Source organism: Drosophila persimilis, unplaced genomic scaffold, assembly GCF_003286085.1.
Source record: "Drosophila persimilis strain 14011-0111.01,24,50 unplaced genomic scaffold, DperRS2 tig00000653-arrow-arrow-pilon, whole genome shotgun sequence".
NCBI classification, from domain to species: domain Eukaryota; kingdom Metazoa; phylum Arthropoda; class Insecta; order Diptera; family Drosophilidae; genus Drosophila; species Drosophila persimilis.
In genome coordinates, this window is record NW_020825330.1 from 481,276 (window position 1) to 507,439 (window position 26,164).

Genomic DNA, 26,164 nt, shown 5'->3' on the forward strand with positions numbered 1-26,164 from the left:
TGGGCAGCCGCAGGAACGCAGGATGTGCTAGGATCCGAATAATACAATTACGCAATCAAGCTTTGACCCAGCACAGAGCCGACCCGCATATTTTGGCGCTTAACAAAGGCTTTCGTTCCAGGAAGGGTTCATCGGCACGCATGGCACGTGCCGCCTCGCCTCCTCCGCTGGTGTCCGCAGCAACTCGTATTTACATGACGTATAGACACTGTGGAAAGTACTTGCCCAAGCACATGCCGCATACCTCTAGCATACGGCAGTGTTTAATGCATGTCCATAATGGCGGCGGCGTAGGCGGAGTTGAAGGTGGGGCTGGAGTGGGGGTGCGATTCCACAGATACAATATTGTCGTTATGGCTTGTTCCTTTTGTAGTAGTCAGGAAGGAAAGTGCTACACCACGTGCTCCCTGTGACCATCTGTGCAGCTTTTCACTTACAAGGACTCCTGGGCTGGCAGAGTGCGAAGGGCACGAACGAGGTGCACAGTGTGCAGTCACGTTGCAATTTCACATTTTCGTGCACTGTCCATCGGAATATATTTTCTCATAAATTGACGCCGGACTTGGCAACGCCCCATTCCTGGTTATACCATACGATACACGATACACATACGAGTACAACACCCTCCTTCCAGCTCTGCAACGCTCCCATGGGGGTGCATGCAGCTCAATCTTAGGAAAAATTTGTCTCACAGGAATTTCATTTATTTTGTTGACTTTGACTTTGACTTTGACTTTGTTGCGGATGAGGCTGCGGCACCCACGTGCCACTTGCATATTCTTTCATATATGTAAGATGAACAGTCCACTGCCAAAAACTATGTGGGAGCTGCAACGTTTCCTCTAGGCCAAGTCCAAAACCAAAGAGTCCACAATGGTGGCCGCAATGAAGACAGGCTGAAACTGCAGAGAAAGATAGAAACTTTGGTTTACGCCCAAGCACTCTTTAACCCCTGAACGTGTGGTACTTTTTCAAGTAAATAACTTACATGTACTCGAATATTCATGCATATTCCGTGACTCTGAGAAACTTTCGCCCCCAACTCCTCATCTGAGAGACTGAGGGATGAGGGACTAAGGTCAGAGAGCTGCGAAATCACACCCTTCCTAATTGACCCAGGCACCTAAATTCTTACTCACAAGCAAATCCATCCCTTTGCCAGGAGACGATTGGACCAAGTCAGTCAATGTCCAGAGCACAAAACTGTCGCACTGTCTGACTAGCTGATGTTTGTGCGAGTAAATCTGCAGCCCACTTCAGGGTGTGGCAAGTGCTGCTCGTAGCATTCCATTTGGTTGAGTTTCCAAATTAAAAATTCATTTTAAGCCGCCCAATCCCTGGCGTGCCCTCTCAAGTGGAAGTTCGCCCCTCATTGTCGCCTGAATGATGGGGCTGTGGCCGTAGTCGCGCCCAAATCAAGTGCACAATCAACAAATGCGAATCAAATTGCATGGACGTCGATGCCCCGAGGAGCAGCCACTGACCACTTCATCACAGCGTGGACAATGGAGCCACCATCGGAACTCTAGCGTCGGGACATCGGACATCGGACATGGGACATAAGGCGTGTGGCAACAATCGGAGTTCATCAGCGGGTATCAGTATATCAACGCAGGAGTATCTTCAGGGCTCAGGGTTCAAAAACCTGGCCGATGTCAGCTACCAGCCCGCTGCGGTCACGCCGCGCGAGAGGGCAATTATCCGATAAGGGCGAGGGTTCAAAGCCCCAGCTGGCTCGAGTGCCAGCTTCGCACGCGCTCTGACTGGCGACTGGAGGCTGGAATAAACCGAAGGAGCATAGTGTCACGTCTCTGCAAATCTTCCGCCATTTCATCTGATGGCGGAGGCGCCACTTGGGCGGCTCGTTTCAATTGAATTCAATTAAATGGCAAATGGTCCTTCCTTAGTGAGGTTCCACTATTCCATTTCCATTACCATTCGCATTTAATTTTATAACATTTATTCTACCAATATTTATTATTAGAAACGACACATGGTATGTAACGAGCAGGTGGGGCAGGGAAGGAGTAGGGACCGGGACCGGGGCCGGGGCCGGGGCCGGGGCCGGGTCCGACAATTGTCGTGGTGTCAGCACAAGGACATTAGGCGGCATTATTTAGGCTTTGGCTTTGCATAATCCCCGCTTGTCTCTGTCTCTGCCATCGGACTCGCATATCTTTCTGGGTGCTGCTGCCATCTGCGGTCTCTTCTGACTGCCATTGTGTGGGCAGATCGTGTGGGGGGTGCGGAAGAGGATGTGCGTGCCAAGGCCATGAACAAGAACAAGAACAAGAGACACAAACACGTCAATGCCATAAACAGCACACACAACACTAAGAATAAGACCAACAGCAAGAGCAATACCAAAAGCAGCAGCAACATCCGGAACTCCCCTTCCCTCCCATCACTCCACTCCACTCCAAGGTCATGGGGGAGTCAACACGCCTCGCCAACGCACGAGGGGATAAAAGTAAATTAGCGACCTATCAAGAATGCTCGAACGACTAGGGCACGGCGCAGCCCCATCTCCGTCTCCCCGTCTCCGGCTGTGTTATGAAAAATGTCCGTAAAGTTTGATGAGAGACATGTGGATTTGGCCAAGGAGGATCCTCCTAAGGTCCAATCGGGGACCAATCAGCAAGAAGGGCCGTCGCCGCAGAAGAGGCGGCAGTCTGTCGTCCATGATAGATTCATCGATTTGCGAGCTATACGCTCCCAAGGCAGGGTCATTTGTCAAGTATTCCCGAAGGTATGGTGGAATTGGACGTGGACGATGCACTATAATTCGAGCGGCTTATGAATATTCCATCATCCATTCCCCGCTTTCGCGGCACTTCGATTTGATTATCCTGTCATTTGTTCCCGTGGCGTGAGGCGGAAGCGTGAGCGTGAGCAGGAGATTATAATAAGAGAGTGTCTGTCTGGGTTGCGCTGAATTATGAATAGAATCAGACGTAGGTCAGACTGCCGCCACTCCAACGGAAATGGTAACGAGACGGCGACGATGTGCGTGCCACTCAGCCGTTGGCTCCACTGACGCAATGACTGATGGCCCACGCACAATTAGCCCCGAGTAGAATGTTGAATGGTGAATGGAGAATGGAGAATGGAAACACGCAAGCCTTCTCATGGAGGATTAATCGTCATCGCTTGTTGAGCACCGCTCATCGTTTAGCCACAAGTTTAATGCCTAGCTACATCCGTGCCCCCCCGCCAGTCCAGGCCCAGGGCCAGTCCGAGACCCAGACCTAGACCCAGTCCCCCGCTCGTCATAGCCGGGCTCTAATCAGCTTTTTATGTCGAAAATCTGATTCTGTCCACCCACAAAACACACACAGACACACGGACTCGACACACACACGTCCTCGTCCTGATGCTCGAAGGTGAAATTTGCGTGCGGCTTCGATTGTTTACCCCCAGCAGTCGCCACCTTGCCACCATGCCACCACGAGTATCATCATCTCGGGGGCACTCGGGTGCGGTGTTCGACGGTCAGCCACTTCCTTCCTTCCTTCCTTCCTTCCTTCCGCGGGGATCATCAAAACAAGCACAAGTCGAGGCACTTTACGGGTATCTATGCATTGTGTTTGCTTACCGCCATGGACTGGGGATACTGTGGTTTCTGTTGCTGCCTCCTCCCCGGTGCCTATGGCAACAGCTCGCCATCACCGCCGCCATAGCCTACGGGCAGGTTGGGAGCGTGTCGTGAATATTTATTCGTATTTGATTAGAGTCTCGCTTTCAGTTTATATTGAGTTTATTGGTCGACAGACAGGACAGAGACTGTATGTGGCATGTACTCGTATGAGACACTCATCTAAAGGGGGCTAGGACATCTGCAAGGACTCACTGAACTAGTCATTTGACTGGAGTCGGAAATCAAGAGGCACGGCAGTCACTACGTTGCTGTGATGCTAATGGAGTGCACCCGTTCTGTACCAGCTCCAGCTTTCGATGAGGCCGTCGCGATGGCAACGCACTAATGAGATCTCCCTGAAATACATGGAATATGTGGAATATATATATATGGAATATGTTGGATCAGCCTACCCCTAGCCCGGGAACCTGTCAGAAGTGGGCGGCAGCTGTGCCGCGTGGGACGGTAGCTCTGCGTGGGCGAATAGCCGGAATAGCCGCATGAATAATGTCACCTGACAATCGACCCGATAAGCTGTCAATTTCTCCAACTATTCTACTATGCTGTATCTGTTTCCCTATATGGGGCTTCGTAGGCGTTGTAAGCTAACCAGCTTTGTGTGTGGCAGAAAGGCAGTCCCCAGACACTCAGAGGTGTCCGGTCCTTAAGTGCGGCCATATGCTGCCCATGCACACAGGTCGACCACTGCTTCCCTTGGATCCCTTCCGTCAACCCTCGGCCCATACTCTTGTCTAGGATGCGCCCCAATCCCAACCCCCAATCCCCAATCACAAGTAACGGGGCCTTCCGCAGCTAAACTACTCCTGGAACATCAAATCCACAAGCTGTGAAAGTTTTTGTCTACGCTGCACAAGAAGCAATGAATAAAGGACGATGAGGAGCCATCATCATTGGAGCCCCGCTATATCCTTCGCGCTGGAACTTCAGCCTCCACGGAGGGGACAGAGACGAGTATTGGCTCATGTCAAACTTGCCGCCACATAAATGGAAAAGAGGCGAGTGTATAAAATAAATTAAATAAATCCTAAACGAGACGCGGTCCGTGTTTCGGCCTCACACACCATACGAGTATACGAGTAATACGAGGAGTTCCCCGCGGTAACGATGCCATGTGTCTTCGGGCAGGAGCACTGCCCATGGCCTGAAGCTGCATCCCACGCCACCACTGGGTCTGAGCTCTGGACTGGGCTGAGTGCTGGGTATTTCGTGGTGCGGCACTGCTTGATTATGCGGATGGGCCGCATGTGCGGATGTTTGTAGTTCCTCGTGTCCGCCTGCTCTTTGGAATTTGGAATTCTGTGGGATTCGCCATAAATTAAATTACCTAAAGCGCAAAGCAGATTCTCTCCGCTGGAGCTGGCTGACAACAGCTCGTTTAAGACCATACATCTTCCAGATATAAGCTATCCAGTTCCACTTCCAGCCACGGCACGGACGGGGCTGACGGCTGGAGGCTGCTTAACGACCAGAGTCTTGGGGACAGTCTTTTCTGCATGCGCCAACAGTTTCGCAGTTTCAGAGTTTCTCAGTTTCTCAGTTTCTCATTTTCTCAGGCTGTCAGTGCACATTTGTCGCTCGTCGCTGCCAAAGTAAAAGTTATATGAATGAATAAAACAAATTGCAGCTTCCCTTCCCTTCCCTTCCCTTTCCTTCCCTTCCGTTCGACTCTCCGCTACGCATCATCTGCCTTCCAGGGCCATTTCTCTTCTCCTGCCCTGTCTCCGAATGCTGCTGCTACCCGAATATCCACATCTTTGCGGCTAAACGTACGAGTAAGTACTGGCAAAGGCGCGGTTATTCAACAATTCGACCATTAGACTACTCCTCATAACACCACAGACAGTATACTATACTATATGCGCGTCTATCTGTAGTGCATGTACAGTGTATCTCCCATTACGCCTAATAGGGATTAAGCTAACAAAAGCTCCCACTAATTGACTACATGAGCCCCATACTCACATTAACAGTGCCAGTGTTCTCACGGATGGACGGACGGGCTACCTTTCTCCGACAATGGGACAGGTTTCCCAGTCACAACCCAGTCCGGAGAGTGTACGCGTGGGCGTGAGAGTCAAAGGGTGCCATCGGAAGGGCTCTCCAGAGTATTTCCACTTTAAAATAATCATCTCTGACAGACTCTGCACCGACCCCGACCATTGGTGTGGTTGCTGCTGTGGGGAGCTCTAATTGTCGACACCGTTGCCATTCGACCACTCGAGCAGGCGACGAAGCGAGGTGCCTACTTTCAAGCAAAGAGAGACAAAGAGGCAAAGTCCTCTGGTGACTGGTGACTGGTGGCTGGAGGCTGGAGGCTGGGGGCCTCGGTGGGTGGCAGGAGATTGACAAGCTGTAGAACAAACTGGACTGGACCCCAATTGGAAGCCGACTTGCAAACCCTTGTGCGGGACCTAAGCGGCTTGTCCTTTTGATTTTTCTCAGTGCCGGCACTTGGACTCACTTAATATATAAATTCGACCCTATAAATTGTACAGTTAGCGGAAAGAGTGGACACCGGAACAAAAGTAAAAGAAGACTCATTTTGGGCAGGAAACTTACCATCCGTCGGCACCCAGATACTCGTATTGGCATTGGGTATCGAGTACGAATTAATGGTGATAGTGTTCAGCCTTGCCGAGGCATGGTATTTTTTGTTGCAAATCGTGCGTCAGTTCCGTGGTTTGTGGGTGCGTGCTACAAGGGGATGTGCCGTGCCCAGCTGACAGGAGTTTCAAACTTCTTCGCGATTGATTGTGAGTAACAACGCAACAAGTATACTCAATTCAAACTCATTATGATGCAAACATGTATGTTTTCGCTCTAATTTTCGATGATGAATTGTCACCTGTCTCTGCTTTCTCTGCGCCTCTTTCGGCATCAACGCCTAAAGAAATCTTGAGTCCCATCGGTGCCCAGTCAGTGCATAATTATCGGCGGATAAGAAGAATCCATCAGCAGCTACAATCCCCGCGATTCAGCCAAATGGAAAATATATTGAGTTTGAGTTTGAATTTGAATTTGAGTTTGTTTATTTTGCGGCAACCTTAAGAAGTATTGAAACACCAATAGACAGATTTCAGATATGAACTAATTTTTACAATCATATACGATACGTTCTAATCGAAAAAAAAAAACAAAGGGTTCGCTATAACAAAAAAATACGAGTCATGTACATATTTACATTAGTCCTCGTTGGATCTGTGGAGCCTACAGCCTAGAGCCGTGGACTGTCAGCCGCCGTGGCGCTGCTGGTGTGCACCACCGAATTTAGTGGGTCGTGGCGAGAACGGGTCCGCCAAGTGCCCATGCCCATGGCTTGGCCAGGATTGGCATTGACGGCATTGGGGTTGTTGTTCGCCACTTGGCTGGCGGATAGGGCAATGGCGCCCGCCGCCCCAGTCCCAGCCCGCCGCCAGGGCATGCCCTTGAAGGTGTCGACGAATGCGCGCCGGAAGCTGGCGTTCATGAAGCAGTAAGTGATCGGATTGCAGCAGCTGGAGGAGTAGGCCAGCAGCTGTAGGTAGCTTATGGAGGTGTAGTCGATATACTCATACAGCGCCTGTCCGATGAACATGCTCAGCGTGTTGATCACGTACAGTGGCGTCCAGCAGATGAAGAACTCCAGCACCAGGACGAACAGCATCTTCACGACTCGCTTCTTGCTCTCCAGAGTCTTTGCTTCGTTTGATCTAGACAGTGAAGGACAGTAAAATACAGTTCCCAGCCTAGAGTCAGTCTCCTGAAACCCACAAATCACCCACTCTCGCTCTGACTCGGACTTACCTGCGAAGAGCAGCGTCTTGGACCCGCATGCTGGGCGAGGACATCTTGGCCAGCGTCACCGTCGTTGTGGTTGTGCTTGTCGTTTTGATCATCGCTGACGTTGTCGCTGATGCTCTCGTAGTCAGTGTCGCAGTCGTTGTCGTTGTCGTTGTCGTTCTCGTTGTTGCTGGTGCTGGTGCTGGGGCAGGCGCAGGTGCAGGAGCTGCGACTGCGGCGCCATTGTTGTTGTTGCTGCTCTCTGCTCTCGGGGACCAGAGGTGAGTGGGGCAATACTTGATACAACGACAGGCCGGGACTCACCGTTGTAGACTGTGCTGGCGGTCAGCACCAGGATGCAGCTGTTGCTGCTATTGCTGCTGGGCCCAGCTGCTGCAGCTCCCCCGGCAGGCACTACCCCGGTGGATGGGGCTGGGGTTGGGCCTGCTGCCGTGGCCGTCTGCTGCATGGCCATTATCCTGCTGCTGTCCTTGGCCATGCCCACGTAGAGGGTGCGGGTGATGAGGATGTAGGCCACACAGAGCACCAGCAGGGGCAGGACGAGCAGCATGAAGTCCAGCAGAATGTTGTAGAACTGCTCGTAGCCCTGATCAGGCCATGTCTCCCGGCACTTGCAGTATCCTGTGTGGGTCAGGATGTGAGTGAGGATGGGGTCAGTTTGCTTCACAGGAAGGAAGGAGCCTTGATCGGAGTCTGAGGCAGAAGAGGAAGCGAAACTCACCTGGCCGACTGGTTGGTATCAATTGACTGAAGACGGCTATCGGCGTCATGCACAGGATTCCCCCGAGCCAAATGAATCCGATTATCTTGTAGGCATGGCTGATGGTCTGCCAGGATCGCGAGCGCAGCGGATGGCAGATGGCGTAGTAGCGCTCGCAGGAGATCGCCACAAGGGTCCACGAGGACACGGCCACGGAGGCAGCTGCAGGGGAAGCAGAGAAAACTTTGGATTAGGCCATTACCATGAAGTCCGAAGTCACGCCTCAAATGTCGGAGATTGCCTCAGGAGACGCCTGCTTTCACTCCCGCTCTCCTTGCATTTTAATTACACTATTTGCATATTAAAACCTGTCTACTTCTGTGTGCTTTGCTGTCCCTGTCTCTGTCGCTGTCCCTGTCCATGTCCCTGTTGCTGGTGCTGGTGCTTTTTCCCCGTGGGGCTGTGCTACACGATGCAATTTGTGTGAGTTGCCATTAAGCGTTACCCACACCTCCGCCCCGTTACCACCACGTTCCGCATGTTTACGGGCGCTTCGCGGGGGAGCATCAGGTCGCGCTAAAACAGAATTTTTATGTTGCACGGACACAAACACATGTAAATACGAGTACGTGTGCTCAAACTATTAAAACACAAAGTGCCGCCCCTGCCCCAGGACGGAATTGGCCCGCCGCCGCCACCCAGTTTAACTCTTTCAAATTGAAGTTAGACCTTAGACCTTAGATTGACAGGTGCTTGGGCTCTTGTGCTCTTGGGCTTAAAACAAGCAACGGCCACCACTCCTCCCTCTCCTGACCTCTCGCCTACTCACGGCACACGCCACAGCACCATGCCGCACACACGAACGCGTACGTGTTTGATTTTTGTTACTTGGCTTTAAAGCTTGCACGGGGGCTAAGCAATTTGATTGATTCGCCGGCTGGCAGCCGCGAAACGTCTTGACAACTAAATCATTTCAAAATACAAATGCCTCAACAGCACAACCTCAATGTGTACGTTACATATGTGCATGTACGGCTACACTGAGAGAACAACCATACCCCGAGTGGCATTTGAACAAATTTCGTTTACGTTTGGACATATGTAAGTCTGGGCTGTGTTAGGCCAGTCGCGATTCCTAGACAAGCAAAAACGAGCGCAGGGGCAATTAGCTCCCAGGCGAATTCCCAACCAGCTCAGGAGAGCGCAAAGCACGAACGAGCGAGGGCGAATTACTGGGAGCACGAAACAGATCGGCGGGCGAGGCGCCGAGAGTGTTTCAATTCAGCCACCGAAGGTTGCGTTTCTGGCACCATACCATTATATTTCTGCACTTAATCGCTTATTAGTTAGTTAGTTCAATATGTTGGAGAGACTTTGAGGGAAAACTTTTATCCCAAATCAACTTTCTCATATGAGAAAATAGTAAACGAAAATATGACTATAAAAATACAACAAAACCCGTGAAAAGCTAACATTGCCTATTGCCTGTTCGAATATGTTTTCCGATCAATGTTAATGAAATTATATGCCAATTGGTTAAATTAGTTGAGTGGGAACAAAACGATATGGAAATCGGTTTTTATTGGCTTTCAATGTTTTTTGACATGGTGGACCTTTGGCGGAACTGCCCCTATGTGAAATACTATATCCATTTGAGTTACACATTTTTTTTTATTTGCTGAATTCTATTTAATTGCGCTACCTTTATATTTCAAAACCGAATATTTAATTGAAATATTTGTCCATTTTTTATTATCGCATTTTTCTCTGAGTGTATGTATGCATGTGTGGAGCGGTAGGCGGTGGTCGTGTGCGTGCGTAATTCAATTGGCAAATGCAAAACTGACAGCACAAATAAGGCGACGGCAGCGGGCAAGAGACGAACACAAATTCAATTTGGTGGCCCGTGCCCCGTGCCCCCCGTGGGCCATGTGCCACACAATCCAGCGCCCCTCTGATTCAGTGTTTTTCTCTTTTCGGCAACTGATTGAATTTGATTTGTGCGGAAAACGGGCACCACGCCTTCAAGGCATACCATCCCGGCCAGGGACACGGGCAGCGACAGAGACAGGGACAGAGACAGGGACAGGGGCAGGGCAAGCTTACGGAACGTGTTAAGCATATTACGTATACGTATACCGTATACGACACGCAGTCCTCGACTGCCAGCATAAATATGCGGACAGACTCTGACAGACCGACAGACAGACAGACAGACAGACAGACAGAATTTATAAGCGTCAGTTGGGCGATAAAATTTGATTGCCGCAAATAAAAAAGGGGAATGGCACGGACGGCCACTCACAGAAAGACCGCAAAAATGTGTTCTGGTCAGGCGAATGCCGAACGAATCAGAAAGGGGAGCGGAAGTCCGGAAAAAGCACCAGTGTAGAGGAGAGTAAAGGATGAGCCGGAGAGACACACAGACATACATGTGTGTGTTTCATTCAAAGCCAGACTTCAAATGTTTTCTGCATAAATACGTCGCGTATGTCGCCTGTCGCCTGTCGCCTATCGCCTGCCGCCAGTTTGGTTGTAGATCTGCCACAGATGCAGAGTGCCGCCAACGCCTGCTCTTCTATGGGAGCCAGCCCGAAAAACGCAAAAGGCTGACAGTGCTTTGAGAAATTATAAGTTTTCATTTCTGGTCAAGCTTTGCGCTCCTGAGCACTGACTCCTGAGGTGCTGCCAAGTTTACAAATTAGTTCTGGCCAAAGCCACACCCAGTCCGTCCCAGCGCCAGGGCTGTGCTAGGGCCAGTGCCAGTGCCAGTGCTAGTGCCAGTGCTAGTGCCAGTTTCAATGATTGACAACTGGATGCGGCCGCTGATGGTGGAGTGACAGGCACAAAGTTGCCACCGAGCTGCTTCCTGTACGTGCCGCCTCCGCTGAGGAATGACACTTTACAGATTATACTGCGCCCAGGCAGGGTGGGGGAGGAGGGTGGAGATTCAGTCTTAAGGGATTGCCACCCCAAGCACTTGCTCTTAATTGGTTTATTCAAAAGCCACACTATCTATCGAGGAAGAATGTGGAATTTCCCATCGTAAATTGTGAACATTTTTCATGGATTTGGTATCCCCAGGCTCATCCCCTGGAGCAGGATGTTGTTTTGTTCATTCCTTATATTTTAATTCAATAACTGAAGGGAAACTTTACCAGAAAAACACTGAAGTAAGTGTGTGGTGTGATTGTGGGGGGCAAACTCATTTAAATTCAATGATTCAGCTCGCAAATGCAAGCATTTTAAGCATCCACACAGATGGAAGGCTGACAGGGGGATGACTGTGTATCTGAATGGGCGGAAAGGGGAAGAAGAAAAGGAAGGGGAAAGGGAAAGGGAAGGGGCCTTGCCAATGGCAAAGTTTCGAGCAAAACGAAATCAGAGTTGCCCCAAAATTCTATTTAAGTTGAAAGCGAAAAACGAAACAAAGTTGGCCAAATACTCGGCGTGGCGTTCGCTTTTTATCAAATTAAGTACTCTAAAGTGGCTAGGTGGGCGTGGCAGGAGTAGGAGTATAGCAGAGCACAGCCAACGTGTGTGTGTGTGGGGCCTGAAAGTTTGGCTAAGCCAACCGACGAGCTCCAGCTCTGATCTGGGAGCTGGGTCCTGGGATGACTGCACCAGACACATGGGGGAACATGTCTGGAGCAGGCTCAAGCTGGCGGCATCTCCCCCAGTGATATTCGTATTAATATTGCTTTTAAGTGTTTCCTCTGGCATCTGCTGTGGCCCTGCGGCCCCATTCCGAAGGAAATGAAAGTTCTCGGAGCCCAGGCCCAGGACGAATGTGCATTAATTAAAAAACTTCATCGTAAACAAATCCCAAAGCAACCCGACAAAAACGGGAAGTGGAGTGGAGATAAAGTTGAGGCAGCAAGTCAGAGTCAGAGTCAGAGTCGGGGTCTTGGCCTGGACAATGCGAATGGGATTCGATGCCAGGCCAAAACTTCTCTGAGAATCCCACCTTATGCTTTCAACTGTTGCAGCTCTTTTGCCGAAAAAGTCGGAACAGAACAGGGGGGGGCAGTAACAAACAACATACAGCAATCACTTTCAGGGAATCAGGGTAAGTGCTGCGTGAGAGAGTTGGATCAACGGCCGTTGTTCAAAAACTCATTAGCCAAATTGTGCGGCGAGGCCTTCCAAGGCGACCTTCCTTGTTTATGCAGTTTCGCCGCAGCCCAAACAGCAATTGGTAAAAGCAAACAGCCAGGCCAGGACTAAGGCCAATGCCACAAAAGCTACTGTGTCCAAAAGCCAAAAGGCAAAAGCGGGGACGTTCCACCTGTGACCGTGGGATTGCCATATGTTTACCCACGGAAAACTGCTCAGGGGGGCCAGGACTACTCTCTGGATATAAATGTTGGTGCGTGTAAGCCCTGCTAACGACACTTTATGCATTCTACGTACACACCCACACACATTACGAGAGAGCAGGTAAAAAACTGTTGCACAGATGTCCAGGTCCTGCCTGCCTGCCTGCCTGCCTCCCTACCCAAAATGAAATGAAATTCGTATCCCCCCGGAGAAAGCCCAACCGAAAGAAGCAAATTTATAATGATTTATGTGCTGACTTCCGAAACGACAGGGGATTCCTTTCGGTGCACCTCCTCCTGCACCTGTATTTCCCTTTCCCTTTCAACTTAAACTGAAATTAAATTTAAGCTGAAATGTCTCTGGCGATTGCTGCCACACCTCTTTCCCCTTTGGCAGGGAGCACACATGAGAAGAGTCGGATTTGATTGCCAATGACAACTCGGACCCCCCCTATCCACCATCCACCGAGGAAGAGCACTCGAGAGGGCTGATGTCGGAAGTATCGTTATTTATCGTTGCCTCCCTCCTGTTTGAAGCCTTTGACTTTCAAATACCCGCTTTAAATGAGAGACCCAAGCCCATTTGCCAGACCAATGACAGTTTGCTTTATAGTTGCCACTCCGTCTCATTGCTTTTGCCAACTGTGTTCCAGAGTGCCACTGTGCCCCTGTGCCTCACACCCGTACTCCCAGCTCGATGGAGTGCCATTAGGAGAATGGACTTTGCTTTTGTGTAGCATGTATTTGCGCGCCTCTCTCTCCGTCTCGGCCTGTGCATGTTGCATGTTCCATGTCGCGTCTGTGTCCTATCCCTGCCCCTGCCCCTGCCCTGCACTGCTGTAATGCTGTAAGCCTCCTCCTGGTGGTGCCAGGTGCGTGCCGCTTGTTCTCTTCTTGTTCGCTGTCATGTTTTTGTATCATTTATCCCACCTCCACCTCCACCTCCAGTTCCAGGTCTAGGTCCATGTCTGGCTGCATCCGCATCCGCAGCCGCAGCTCCAACCTTCAACCTTCACCCCCAGCTCTGGCTGTCATTAAAATTGTTATTTAATTCGCAGCTTGCGCACGAAAGTATGCAGTGTATTTTTGCTAGCAGCCAGCAGCCAGCTTTAAGCTGCGCCTCGAATTATGCTACGCCCAGCCACGTCACGACACGCATTCCGCTTTCTCTTGTCTGTCGTTTTTTGTACACCGTCTATCTGTGTACATCTGTACCCTTAACTGTACCAAAAGCAAGAGGAACATGACACGTTGAGCGGGCGACAGAGACAGGAAACGGTCAGGGACCCGCCGCTGCTTTGTCTTCCCAAATCCAAATTCCAAATCCCATGGCTCGTGATTAAATCTGGCTGCGTCTTACGCATCACAATTCCTGGTTTGCAACCGCCATTAGGTTGGACACAGAGTGATTTTTTGGCTGTCCAAGTGTTGTCCTGGCAGGCAGGCAGGCAGGCCGCTAATGCGCTCAGATCATAAACAGATCCAGTGTCCAGTCTCCTCTACTCTCCTAGTGCCACCTAATTGTCTATTCCCTCCAAATTACATCTCGTCCATGCCGCCACGACGCCATGCCCCCATGCAACACACACAATCCAAGGGCCGTCATGTTGCAAATGTCTTTTTAATAGCTTCAAACGGACTATGGGCTGCTTTTGTCCTGGCAACAGGACCTGGCCCAGCCGCTGACAAGTGTTTGATTTGAAGTTATGTAATGGCCTCTGCTGCTGCTGCTGCTGCTGCTGCTCTCGTTTTGGGATACAGAGGCAGAGCCAGTGGAAAAGTCTCTGCCAATAGCAAATTCCAATGTTATTATTTGAATTTTTCATAGGGCCAAAAGGAAAAAAGATACGAAAGTCGTTGTTGCCCCTTCCCGTTATTGTTTCTGAATAGAACAAAATGCAGAGCATTTTCTTGGAATGCCCGTAGCCGCTCCAGACCTCAGACATTGTTGCCACAGGCCCACAGGGCGACCAATTTAGCGATATGGGGGTGAAGGAGTGATGGAAGGATTGAAGGGTGGATAGGAGGATAGGAGGATAGGAAGAGAGCCGCCGAATATATTCCCCATTTTATTGTGCCCTCACACGCCCACGGACCACTTGTTGTTTTTGTTGTGCCCTTCGGGGAACTCGGGGCAAAATGAACTGCCTTTCTTCTGGGGCAAACTCAATAAAACGATCCACATGCGACGATAATCATAAAAAATTATTTTAATGCTGCCCCATCATGCGCCACGCCACACAGATACACACACACAGGCACAGGCACAATCATATGGGATTCCATTTTGCTTATGTGTTCGTAATTTCCGCTAATTGAAGAAGGGCAGACAGAACCAGGCCAAAATGGGAACAGCAAATATCTATATCTACATAAAAAGGGATAAGAAGGGGCGCACAGGACTCCAACCCACCGAGCCATTCTCCCATAGATACTCCTCAACACTCACCCTGCGAAAACTGGAACAGCTTGCAGAGGAACTCCCCAAAGATGAAGTTGCGGAGGAGGGTGCCCACCAGCGTGACGGGCATGCAGAGCACGCCCAGAAGCATGTCCGAAATGGCCAGGTTCAGCAGAAAGACATTGGTGATGGTCCGCATCCGGCGGTTCTGCACCAAAGTGGAGATGACCAGCAGATTGCCCAGCACGGCGAACAGCAGAATCACGCTGTAGCTGGGTATCAGCCAGACGGGCATCTCCGTGGTGCTGGTGGCGGCGCTGCTGCTGCCGCCTCCCGAGATGGATCCGGGGCTGGGGCTGGGGCTGGTATTGCCACTGAAGCCAGAGCCAAAGCCTGAGCCAGAGCTGTCCCCAAAGCCGTAGCTCGTGCCTGCTGCCTCGTGCTCCAGGCGTTGGTTTCCAAACACATTTCCTGACCCCAGGCCATCCTCAAAGACGCCGTCGGTGTTGTTGCCGCCGCCGCCGCCGCCGCCGCCGCCGCCGCCGCCACTGACTCCGCCCGCGTACGAGGGGGATCCTGCAGTATCGTTGAACGGGACCAGGGTCAGCGAAACGATGTGACCTGCCGCACTGGGAGCGTTGGCGTAATAGTCGAGCAGCGCCCGGTACGCAGCCGCCGCTGCCATGACCGTTTGGGCAGCATCCTCCGCACTGTACGGGTACATCCCAGATAGAGACGTCCAGACGAGCGAGCGATCACAACCCAATCGAACGACAAAGGATCATTGTCATTTCCGAATGGGATCTCCTTCCGCTGCCGATTCTCACACAAAAAATTAAAACTCGAAGAAAATTCAAAGACGCTTGCGCGCAGGACTGGCACCGAGGAACGTGGCCGAGAACGGGGTAGGTCTGATTCCGTTACCGGTCCTGATACCGACGACCAGGACGAGAACGAGTTCGAGTTCGAGTACGAGTACGAAGACGAGGAGGCGGCCGAAAGCGCTCGTCCTTGCCTGCTTACCGTTAAGCTACCGTTATCGTGGGCAACTGACTAGCGGAGGCGGCCCCGTCGTTCGAATGCTTCGGTGTGGCAGCAGCAACATGTTGCGTGGACGTCGCGTGGCAGCATGAAAACTCACCACAGCAACTTGTGGCAGCAACATGCGGCAGCTTCCAACTGCAACATCAAGCACAGCGCCCATTGGGCACTGCAGATGACTCCGAATTATGCATATACAGGCTGGATCTGGGACTCTTCAGATTCCACTTCGTCCTCCTCTTGTACATTATGCCGATCACTGCGTGGAGAATTTAGAAAGTGTTGCAATAAACTCTCGAAGTGCTGCAGCCACAGAAAAAGGCCACTAATGAACACACGCGTAATCCTGCCAATGCCACCAATGTGCCAATGCTGCTAGTGCTGCCAATGATGCCACTGCTGCCAATGCTGCAAAATTAGGCTTTTTATATCGAACGCCATGGCTCTCAATGATTATGTGTAAAGAAGATAGACGGAATGTAGGAATATTTTGTACAACAGTAAAGATAAAGGATAAAGAGTGTCGCGTACTATTGACAGGACTGACTGAAACTAAAAACCAATACAAGGAATCACCACAGTGATGCATTTTTCCAATGTTCAACTATGAGTTCTTTTGTTACCAAAAATAATTATTATAATTCATAAAAATAATTACTATAGCCAAAGAATATTCACAAATTTAAAACTGGATATAATATAAAACTGGATAAATGGACGGAATATTGATATATTTAATTCTCTATTTATATGATTTTCCAGATTCCTATTCCAGAAATAAAACAAAATACAAGCTTCGAATCAATTCGATATGACCCTCTCTACAAGGCCTTGTAGGGTATAAAAATGATGCCAAATGCGGGGAAGTCGTTACACTGGCCTCATCCTCCTTCTCCTTCTCCTCCTCCTCCACCGCTCGATCAATCTCACTCTCACTCACTCTCTCTCTCTTTTTGCCGATGCCGCGTGCCGCTCTGCCTGTGGTAATCTTTATCAGCTGCGGCTGTGCCATCTCGCTCACACAATTGGCGGCTGCGCCGACTTTAGTCTGCCAGTACGCCGGCGTCGGCGATCCCCTCTTCGTTGGAGTGGCGAACGCCGGCACAGCCGCATTCGGTTTTTTCGTGCTGGACGGTTCGGATGCCTTAGCTGGCTCTGTTTTTTTTATCGTTAAATATTTTTGTTTTCGTTTGTCACTTCTGTACTGTGCATTACATTATTTTGTTAGCCAACACAAAACTAGCAGGACTGGGACAGACACTGAGACGCTGAGACACTGACACTCTGACACAGCACTGCACTGCTCTTCCCCAACGAACCAGAAGAAGAACCGCGCTTGCCTGACCCTCCCCCCTCCTGGTGCCAAAAAGAGCGACGTCGAGCGGCAGAGATTCGTTGAACTCGGTCCTCAAACACAGGCATCCCAGCATCCATCCCAGTGGACCGGACCGGACTTCGACGTGCATTTTCTTTGCAGCAAGCGCAGCAGCAGCAGCAGCCGCAGCAGCAACAGCAGTCGGAGCATCCCAGTACCAGGAATAAAGGAACACACATCAAATCACCACCATGTCGGACGGCATCGAGGTTGAGCAGATCGTGGAGAGCAAGCCGAGAAGGGTGAGTACTCGTAGTCCTCCAGGGCGCTATATTTTATATATTTACATATGTACATACATCCACACATACATATGTAAGTACATGTGCATGTGGATGCATACAGTATACAGAAAGTAATAAGTGCGGCGGCAACAGACAACCAACCGAAAATTAAGAATTATAAAAGATTCGATGGGGAAACAAAAGAGCAAAAGAAACGGGGCAACAGAGACAGAAAGAAGCAAGAGACAAGAGATGGAGATGGAGAGCGAATGAGGCTGAGAATGGGAGACACCGATTGAGAAGAGGGACCAGCCAAAGGCTGGAGTTGGGCCCAGACCGATTGAGTATCTGTGTGTGTGTGTGTGTGTGTGTGTGTGTGTGTGTATCTGTGGCGGGGCATGTTGGGTTTTAAAATAACTCTGACTTTGGCGGTGTGTCCACAAGAACCGGCCCGGGGCCCCATATCCCAGACCCCAGACCCCAGACCCGACCAGACAGCACGAAGGAGAGACACAAAAAGCGAAAAGGTACATGCATCCACATGTATATTCCGCAGCCACAGTCAGTGCCTCCTTATGCGGGGGCGGATGCAGCAGCCGCCGTTGGGGCGTCGTGTTGTTGCCGTGCCGTGCCGTGCCGCAGACGCACACCCAAGTATCAAGTTCAAGTGCGAGTTGTCGGCTGTCGTATCTGCTGCTGCACTTGTTACAGTTACATTTGTACGCTTACGCTACCGATGCCCGACGCCCGATGCATTCTATATCAGAATCTTGTTGATGTGGTTTATGCGGCGGCGGCTGCTAGCCACAATGGCAGTGTTGAACACGTCTCTTCTGGAGATAACGGTGCTTTTCAGCTGTCAAAATAACAGTAGCTGGCAGGCTTTTTGTGAGTGTTTTGTGCTAGCTGCACGTTTGTGTGCGTGCGTGTGTGTATGTGTTGAGGGAGAGAGAAAAGTCATCCCCAGTAGGTGGCAGGAGGCCCCTATCTATTGTGCCCTTCTACAGATCGGATAGTATCGGAACGGATCGCTCATCATGCACTTCAATTGCGTAATTCCTCCACTCTCCAACTCTCCAATTCACTCCGTGCACCTAATCTTTGCCGGAGACGACCATTTACGGTTATAGCTCAGTCAATAAGTCCCAACAAAGCGCAACAATTGGGGGAATTGAAACAAATGCGTCAAAGCACCAGTGTCGCTCGCCCGCCCGCCGTGGTGGGGGTGAGCTGTCAGTAGCAATGCCAATAAATAACACAGCACACTCCCATATACATACACACATTATATGAGTATGAATATATGTATGTACATACATATGCATGTATGAATGTACATATGCACAATGTCGTTAGCTTTTCAACTGCATCACTGCCAACTTTGGGGTTGCCGTTGGCGGCAACGGCAGCGTCGGCGTCGTCGTCGGCGTCGGCTTGTGCTATCAATGTCAAGTGGTGGATTTAGCCGTAAAACGAATAAATAATAAATAAAAACAGCAAAAGAAAGAGCAGCACAGAGAGAGGACATCCGAACATTCAAGATCAGACATGCACGATCGTGTCTCTTAGGATTGACTCCCTCGCCCGCCTTCGGAGGAGTGCAGCGCGCTTCCTGGCATGCCAATTCTGGTCATACACTCCTCCTCTCGCCATTCGAGTCGTCGTCACCTTCGTGCGCAAGTGTGACTCACGCAACGGCAGCAGCAGCAGCAGCAGCAGCAACAGCAACAGCCGCCAGACGCAGAATGAGCAAGAGAAACAGATTGCTCCTTTGTTTCACTTGATGCACTGCGTACATACATACATATATATGTATGTATGTGTGTATATGTGTGTATGTATAAAATAACCCAAAAAACGAAGAAATATTAAGGCGCAAAGAAAACAACATCAACAACATCGAATCAGAAACAGAAACAGCAGCGACTTTAAAAAAAGAACAGCAGCCGCCGCGGCAGCGACAACAGCAACGGGCGACGGGCGGCAGTGTATCCCCAGGCCCGGCCAGAGGCAATGAACGCATGGCCGCCACGCCGACTGCGCAGTCAAAGCCTCTGCAGCTGCGCAAGTACGTCATGGCAAATGCATCGCTGCGCCGCTGCCGCTGTGTCCGAAGCAGTTCGGAAGGCAATTTGTCACCGAATTGTTTTTTTTGGTTTGCTTTTGCCCGCGATCGAAAACCGATTCGAGGCCCAATCGGTTGGCGGTGACCGGTCGCAACAGTTTTCTAACTGCCGGAGAAGGAGGGTGCTTCTTCGTTCCACAAAACATTTCCTGTCGCTGTCTCTGACTCACGGAATCTTCAACGGAATTCCGCGATGGAATGATGTGTGGTTCCATGAGGGAAATATTGAGTATCGCTTTTACGAGTGTGTGCTTCTTCTCACTTGGTTTCATTTCATTTTATTCGATGCCTTCACTTATCTGGAATTCGTTAGTCAACGTTCAACAATTTCAGTCCGCAAATCCAAGGCCCAATCGAGTGCCAATCCCCATGCTCCCTTGCTACCTCCTCCCTCCAGCAAGTACCCCCAATCGAGGATGCCTGGAGGATACTCCAATCCAAAGAGAGATTAGTGCTCCGAGGCAGTGGTGGGGGGAGCGGGGGGCTATTCTAGTATTCAATTGGTTTTTATGGGGCGGAAACGTTTTGCTTTGCTCCGTTGCAAGGCTCTGAACGGTATATTGATACCCTGTACAAGGGTATCCAGCGCTGATATTTGCGGCTTTCCGCCTCTGTCCCAGTCCCAGTCTCAGTTTCGGTTGCAGTTTCATGGATTTGCAACATGCTTGGCTAGCTGCAATTACTGCTGCTACTCGTATATACTTTTGGCCTTACTCAATAATACACATTGGTGATATTGATAGATATACATACAATATAGTAGATGCAGTACGTGTTGGCTGTATGAATGCACATACTTATGAGTACATACACAAGTACATATAAGGCTCGTCGTTACGTATCTATCAGATATGGTTGCATGTGCAGCAGATGGCAAAACGCAACAAAACAAAACAGAAACAGAATGGAAATGGGAATGGGAATAGGAATGGGAATGGCAGTAAGCAGGAAGCACCAGCCACAGGCTGCCTGCCATTCGACCATCAAATTCTGCATTGATACTCGCTTCCGCACTCGGTCAGCGGGGTCCTGTCCATCGCCAGATACTTGCTGTAGAAACAGGGACATAACATATGTACTAGGATTCGGTGAAGTCACTCTTTGCTGCTGCTTCTGTTGCTGTGATAAGCACAAATCAATTATGAAAGTGCTACTGTTTATCGCTGAACATGAACAAATGCATGACACTCTCTCTCTCTCTCTCTCTCTCTCTCTCTCTGGCAGGGCAGGCTCTCCGCCGTAGGCTTCCCTACACTTCCCCACCCTATCCCGTGTAGGAGTGCCCCGTCCATCCCTTTCCCCAGCTATCGTGTGGGGCTCTGTGACTAAGCGCCAGCCCCAAAGTAGTACAGATTTTTATGGCGTGTGAAATTAAAACAGAAAAGAACAGAACAGCCGATCCGAGATTGGCAGAACAACAATCGTATCCACTGGAGCGGCCAGGCAGCGGCTGACTCCTCCAAGAAATTCCAGCTGTAAGTCAATTCGAATTTTCAAAGTGTGTCGCTCTGCGGGTTTTTCTTATCTGTGCAGACGTCAATTCCACTCCCTCGTCCGATAAGTGCGATAAGGCCTCTCATATCTGAGTGATCAGCCATGCGGCCACGCCCTGTTGAGCGGCGCAGTCGCAGTCGCAGTCACTGCCACAGCCACAGCCACAACCACAACCACAGCCGCATCGGATCTAATTTGTTTTGTTGTCACAGTGTTATCAGAGATACGAGATACGGTTAGGGGCCCTGCCGCTATCGGGCTTATCAGCTGAGAGGATATGTCTAATTTTAGCCATTAACGTTCATATCGCTCTGGTGGCACCCTCCAAGCTTTCCTTTCGGGAATTGCAGAATGTCCCATGGCAGATGCTGCAACTAGTGTCTGCCTGTCTCTCTTTCCCTCTTTCTCTATTCTTTACTTTGGGCCATTCTCTGTTTTTGGCACACAGCTCGCATTCGCATTCGCATTCACATTTCGCATCTTTTGACTAATTAATTCCCCTCTCAGCAGAGAACGGGAGCGGCGTCCGGGCTTTGGGGCCTCGCGAAGTTCTCATCGCGTTGTCGTTGTCGTTGTTGTCGTTGTTGTCGTTGTTGTCGTTGTTGTCGCTTCGTTGTCGTTTCGTTGTGAAAGTCGTCGCCTAAATCATTTTAGTCTTTAATTGTTTGGGGTTTTTTCTTCTATATTTTCGGCAGAGACGTTGCTGTTGCTGTTGCCGTTGCCGTTGCTTCTGCTTTCTGTATGGCCGAATGGACGGGGCGCACTCTCCTTCTAAATCGCTTTGCGCTTTTCTAATTGATTTTTCTCACAAGATGCCACACACACAAGTCCGGTCCGGTCCGGTCATTGAACGCATTATGGAGCGGGTCTCCCATCTGTGGCTCTATTTCTGTGTCTATTTTTACTTGTAGTATGAATGCCCCTGTTCCTGCCTCCAGACCTGGCCTGAGTCTCTCTCTTGTGGCCACAGTTATGGGGCACATCTCTTTGTTTGTTTTCACTTTGTCTACCCACAGCCCCGGCCCGCCCCGCCCCACCTCGCAATCAGCCGCAGACATTCAAAAAAGTTAGTTGACAAATCTTTGACCCGCTTTCTGATTGAAAATTAAAAACTGTCACGCGCAGATTGCTTCCGATCGATCGATCGATCGATTGAGAGCCTACAGCCAACACACAGTCACAGATACAGATACATATACAGCTGATCATAGAATCTCATACATGCAATAGATACAATAGTTCATTTAGGCATGTACTTTGCGGTGCACTAATCCGGGAAAGAGTTAAGCAAGTGGCGTGCTTCAGTTTCAGTTTCTGGCACGGAACCCAATCAAAACGAATCGAAAGCGAAAGTACTCCGATGTCCGTCATGAGTACTCGTACGTACTTGCCACTGGCTGAGTGCGAAGGCGGCAGGCGGGCATATAAATTATTCAGATACACATACAAGCACTCTTTATTGCTGGCACCCAGTGGCACGATAGTGGACTTGGAATGCATGAAGCAAAGCCAAGCCAAAGCCAAAGCCAAAGCCAGCCAAAGTGAAGCAAAGCGTTGGCGTTGGCTGAGCCACCATCCGATCCAAACCGTTCCAATCCGATCTCTCAACGATCTCTCAATGATTCATGCACTTCAATAATCACTCACATACGCTTACGCCTTTTCCTTATACGTAGATGCCACTGGCAACGTCGCTGGACAAGGACGCCATTCGCGAGGCCTACGAGGACGTACGCTCTGATCTCACAGACACCGAGTGGGCGGTCTTCAAATTCGATGGGCCACAGATCATTGTCCATGGACGGGGCCAATGCTTCGAGGAGTTTCGCCAACAGTTCGGCGACTCGGAGCGCGCCTTCGGGTACATACGCATACAGATGGGCGACGAGATGTCCAAGCGCAAAAAGTTCATATTCCTCACGTGGATTGGCCAGGAGGTGGGCGTCATTCAGCGGGCCAAAATGTCCACGGACAAGGCCATCATCAAGGATGTGCTCAATGTGAGTATACTTTCCATGCTGGAATACGGTACCCAGAGATCCTAATCCGAATCCAAATCCTTTATATTGCAGAACTTTGCTGTGGAACTGCAGGCGGGCGTGGAGCCAGAGCTGGATATTGGCCTCTTTCGCGAGGCCCTGAACCGCGCCGGTGGTGCCAACTATGGAACGGGTATCCGGGACAATTAGGGTGCTCTCCCATACCAATACCCATACCCATACCCATACCCAAACCCATGCCCATGCCCACGCGACGATCTTCACTTAACGTCTATTATTTTTTTTTGGCTTACCAAATTACAAACTCTGCTCCACTCTTTCTACTTAATTATTATGAATTAATTGTATGCAATTTTAAATTTATGTAATATGTAAAGACATTATACAAGAAACAATTAACCCACGATCGATTCTTTACGAGCGTTCCTTGTGCCAAAGGTAGAATCTCTGCCTTTTCACTCGTTCTCCAAGTAAATTTCCCCCTTTGGAGGGCACCCGAACATCCGATTTCCTCTAACGACTCTCCTCCTCGGAGCGTGCCTAAAAAATATACATTCGATGACCGAAAGTACTGGGAAAACGAGTGTCTAGAAACCTTTCAGAAGCCATTTGTCTAGTTAAGTATTTTATTTATTTTAACATGCGCTCTGTGTGAGTGAATTGATGAAAAAAATCATTTGAAATTGGATCCGCTTAGATGTAGGATGCATGTGGAATAGCATGCGGGTTGCATAGAATATGTGTGAAGGATGTCTTTAGTTTACTTTTTACTAATTTACTAATTTCGTCAGTCCGCAGCAGCCGATCAGGTGATCAGGTGATCAGTCGATCAAGCGATCAGTCGATCAGGCGATCAGCGATCGCGGAATAGGACAGAGTGAAGAGCATCTATGTCTACCTCGACGCCAGATGAGTTTGTGGTGACAGTACGTGAGCTGCAAGTGGGTTGAATTGGGTGTTAGAATAGTCTAGTAACACGGGATATACGGGACGACTTACCTGGCTGAGTGTGCCGAGCGATTGGACGAGTGCGGATTAATCAGCACGCAGTGCATTGGCTGGCCATCGAACTCGCGGTGATGGTACGAGTCGACGGCTATTTCGGCGTGCTCTAGACTCTTGAAAATGACCTCAGCTGTGCCAGGACGCACCACGTGGGCATCGTACATGGGCCCGATGTCGTTGAACAGCTCCCGAATGTCCGAAGTAGTCACATTCGAATGGAGATTGCTCACCAGCAGCCGATAGCCCTTCTTGTTGTTGGCCACCCCAAGTGGCGGGGAGCGACGTGCGGACAAGGAGAGAATCATCGATGAAGACACATTGGAGCTGCTATTGGCCAGCCCCTGCCCCTTGTTTTCGTTGGCATAGATGCCATGAGACACGCGACGATCGGGCTCGCTGCCGAACAGACGTGCCCGCAAAGAGTCCGACAGATTGGAAGTGGCAGCCACCTGACGCCGACTTCGCTCAAAGTGCTCCGGGCCCGGACCCGACTCCGTGCGGGCAACAATGTGCGGTGCCGACAGCATGGGGCGCTCGATACGGTTGCGGGCCGCCTCGTAAATGGAAAACGGGTCGCTGGCATGGTTGTTCTGCAGTGGAGCCGCCGTCGACATCTCCACGTCGTCATCTCTATCTCGGTTCATGTTGAAGTTGACAAAGTTATAGCGAGACGACGGCTGCATGTTGTTGTTGGTCCTCAGATGCACGGCGGAATGGATTACCTCTGTGAAAAACGCAGTATCACAGTGAGAGTGAGAGTCGGATGGGGAGCCAAAAGTGACTTACCATCCTCGAGATCCTGCATATTGTCATGGTCCACATAGCCGCGTGGTGCGAACGGTTTGGCCGAGGGATTCAGTCTGGAGTTGAAGGGCCGGTCACCAACCGAAGAAGAGATGGCCGCTAAAGCTTTCTGCTGATTAAAGGCGTCCCACGGTTTTTGTCGATTCGACATGGTAACCATGCGCTGGCCAAAGTGGCCTCGATCTTCATGATCCACGATCTCATCGGTGTATTCCAGAGGCATTGGTCGGCGGATCTCCATCTGTGGACGACGGAGATTCTTTCGCCCCATCTGAAGGCGAGCCATGCGTTCACCCTCAATGGCAGTAATTTCAGGATCCTCCCCAGACTCGCAGTATTCCACAGGGATGGGGCGGAGTAGTTTCTTTCGGTTAATCAGCAGCTGGCGGGCATCAATGCCGGACTCGCGCATATTCTGGTTGAGCACATCGCGTGCGTCTGTTATTTTTGCACGAGTCTTCTGTATAATCTTGTTGCGGGCGTCATAGGTTCGCGAGGCCGGCTGATCCGACGACGACGCCAGTCCTGTCCCTCCGGCCTTGAATGCTGGCCGATTTACCAGTTTTCGCATCTTGTTGTTGTTGGCATTCGGATTGCTGCGTTAAACAGAGTGAGGCAGACAAGGGCCAATGCCATTAAAGCGCCATTTTCTTGCATTTTTTCCAGCTTCGCTTTTTACACTTACAATTTTTTGTCACTTGGACGGCCGCCATGAGCGCTCCTCATTTGTCGCCGCTCGATGATCTCGTCCAGGCTCAGTGAAACGAAGTCCATTGTTCTTATATATATGTATATGTAAGCAACTTGTATCGTATTCCAAAGAAAACTAATATCTATTTAATACTAAGAAAATTGTAAAAGTAAAGTAAATTATTGCAAGCGGGGCGTGTAAGTGCTGGAAAATGAGTAAAAAGAATGTGACCAGACCACATAAACAATTAAAGTTGCACTTATCGCACAAAAGTATCGATATAACTTGTAAAATAAATGACATCGAAGTGTAATCAAGAGTCGCGGGTATTTTAGATCTAACGACCTGATACAGTAGAAAAATAGTGTCAATTTGCTCCGAACTCAGAAATAAATGTGGTTGTAGTTGCCCATTCCAAAAATGTTCACTTCAATGTTACCGCGTTGACACATCGCGTTTCCACAAATATATCATGAACATACAATAATATCGATATATTTTTCTAACATCACATCCCCCACTCGCACAACAACATAGAGTAACAAAA

At 50.0% G+C, this 26,164-nt stretch overlaps 3 protein-coding genes across 3 annotated transcripts; 1 reads left to right on the forward strand and 2 right to left on the reverse strand.

Annotated features, from left to right (window-relative positions):
* Positions 1 to 6,802: 6,802 nt before the first annotated feature.
* Positions 6,803 to 15,665, reverse strand: LOC6601719 (gastrin/cholecystokinin type B receptor). Its single transcript, XM_026991187.1, has 6 exons — positions 15,408 to 15,665; positions 14,907 to 15,287; positions 8,160 to 8,360; positions 7,742 to 8,059; positions 7,442 to 7,679; positions 6,803 to 7,347 (listed from the first exon to the last, which is right to left on the reverse strand). Exons 1-6 carry the CDS (start codon positions 15,580 to 15,582, stop codon positions 6,873 to 6,875), a joined length of 1,788 nt encoding a protein of 595 aa, XP_026846988.1. The 5' UTR covers positions 15,583 to 15,665; the 3' UTR covers positions 6,803 to 6,872.
* A 1,391-nt stretch (positions 15,666 to 17,056) lies between these two features.
* LOC6601718 (coactosin-like protein) lies at positions 17,057 to 23,521 on the forward strand. Its single transcript, XM_002026740.2, has 3 exons — positions 17,057 to 17,516; positions 22,794 to 23,117; positions 23,190 to 23,521. The coding sequence occupies exons 1-3, from the start codon at positions 17,466 to 17,468 to the stop codon at positions 23,304 to 23,306; spliced, it is 492 nt and encodes a 163-aa protein (XP_002026776.1). The 5' UTR covers positions 17,057 to 17,465; the 3' UTR covers positions 23,307 to 23,521.
* A 204-nt stretch (positions 23,522 to 23,725) lies between these two features.
* On the reverse strand, positions 23,726 to 25,739 carry LOC6601717. The gene is made up of 4 exons (XM_002026739.2): positions 25,612 to 25,739; positions 24,909 to 25,522; positions 24,117 to 24,846; positions 23,726 to 24,052 (listed from the first exon to the last, which is right to left on the reverse strand). Exons 1-4 carry the CDS (start codon positions 25,698 to 25,700, stop codon positions 23,971 to 23,973), a joined length of 1,515 nt encoding a protein of 504 aa, XP_002026775.1. The 5' UTR covers positions 25,701 to 25,739; the 3' UTR covers positions 23,726 to 23,970.
* Positions 25,740 to 26,164: the final 425 nt, after the last annotated feature.

Excerpts from the sequence above, each read along its gene's own strand:
- LOC6601719 (XM_026991187.1), bottom strand. The coding sequence starts at position 15,582 with ATGTACCCGTACAGTGCGGAGGATGCTGCCCAAACGGTCATGGCAGCG. Across the intron at positions 8,361-14,906 it reads GCTGTTCCAGTTTTCGCAGG|CTGCCTCCGTGGCCGTGTCC; the intron begins GTGAGTGTTGAG and ends CTTCCCCTGCAG. Across the intron at positions 8,060-8,159 it reads GATACCAACCAGTCGGCCAG|GATACTGCAAGTGCCGGGAG; the intron begins GTGAGTTTCGCT and ends TGACCCACACAG.
- LOC6601718 (XM_002026740.2), top strand. The coding sequence starts at position 17,466 with ATGTCGGACGGCATCGAGGTTGAGCAGATCGTGGAGAGCAAGCCGAGA. Across the intron at positions 17,517-22,793 it reads TGGAGAGCAAGCCGAGAAGG|ATGCCACTGGCAACGTCGCT; the intron begins GTGAGTACTCGT and ends CCTTATACGTAG. Across the intron at positions 23,118-23,189 it reads TCATCAAGGATGTGCTCAAT|AACTTTGCTGTGGAACTGCA; the intron begins GTGAGTATACTT and ends TTTATATTGCAG.
- LOC6601717 (XM_002026739.2), bottom strand. The coding sequence starts at position 25,700 with ATGGACTTCGTTTCACTGAGCCTGGACGAGATCATCGAGCGGCGACAA. Across the intron at positions 25,523-25,611 it reads CGTCCAAGTGACAAAAAATT|CAATCCGAATGCCAACAACA; the intron begins GTAAGTGTAAAA and ends TGTTTAACGCAG. Across the intron at positions 24,847-24,908 it reads TATGCAGGATCTCGAGGATG|AGGTAATCCATTCCGCCGTG; the intron begins GTAAGTCACTTT and ends CGTTTTTCACAG.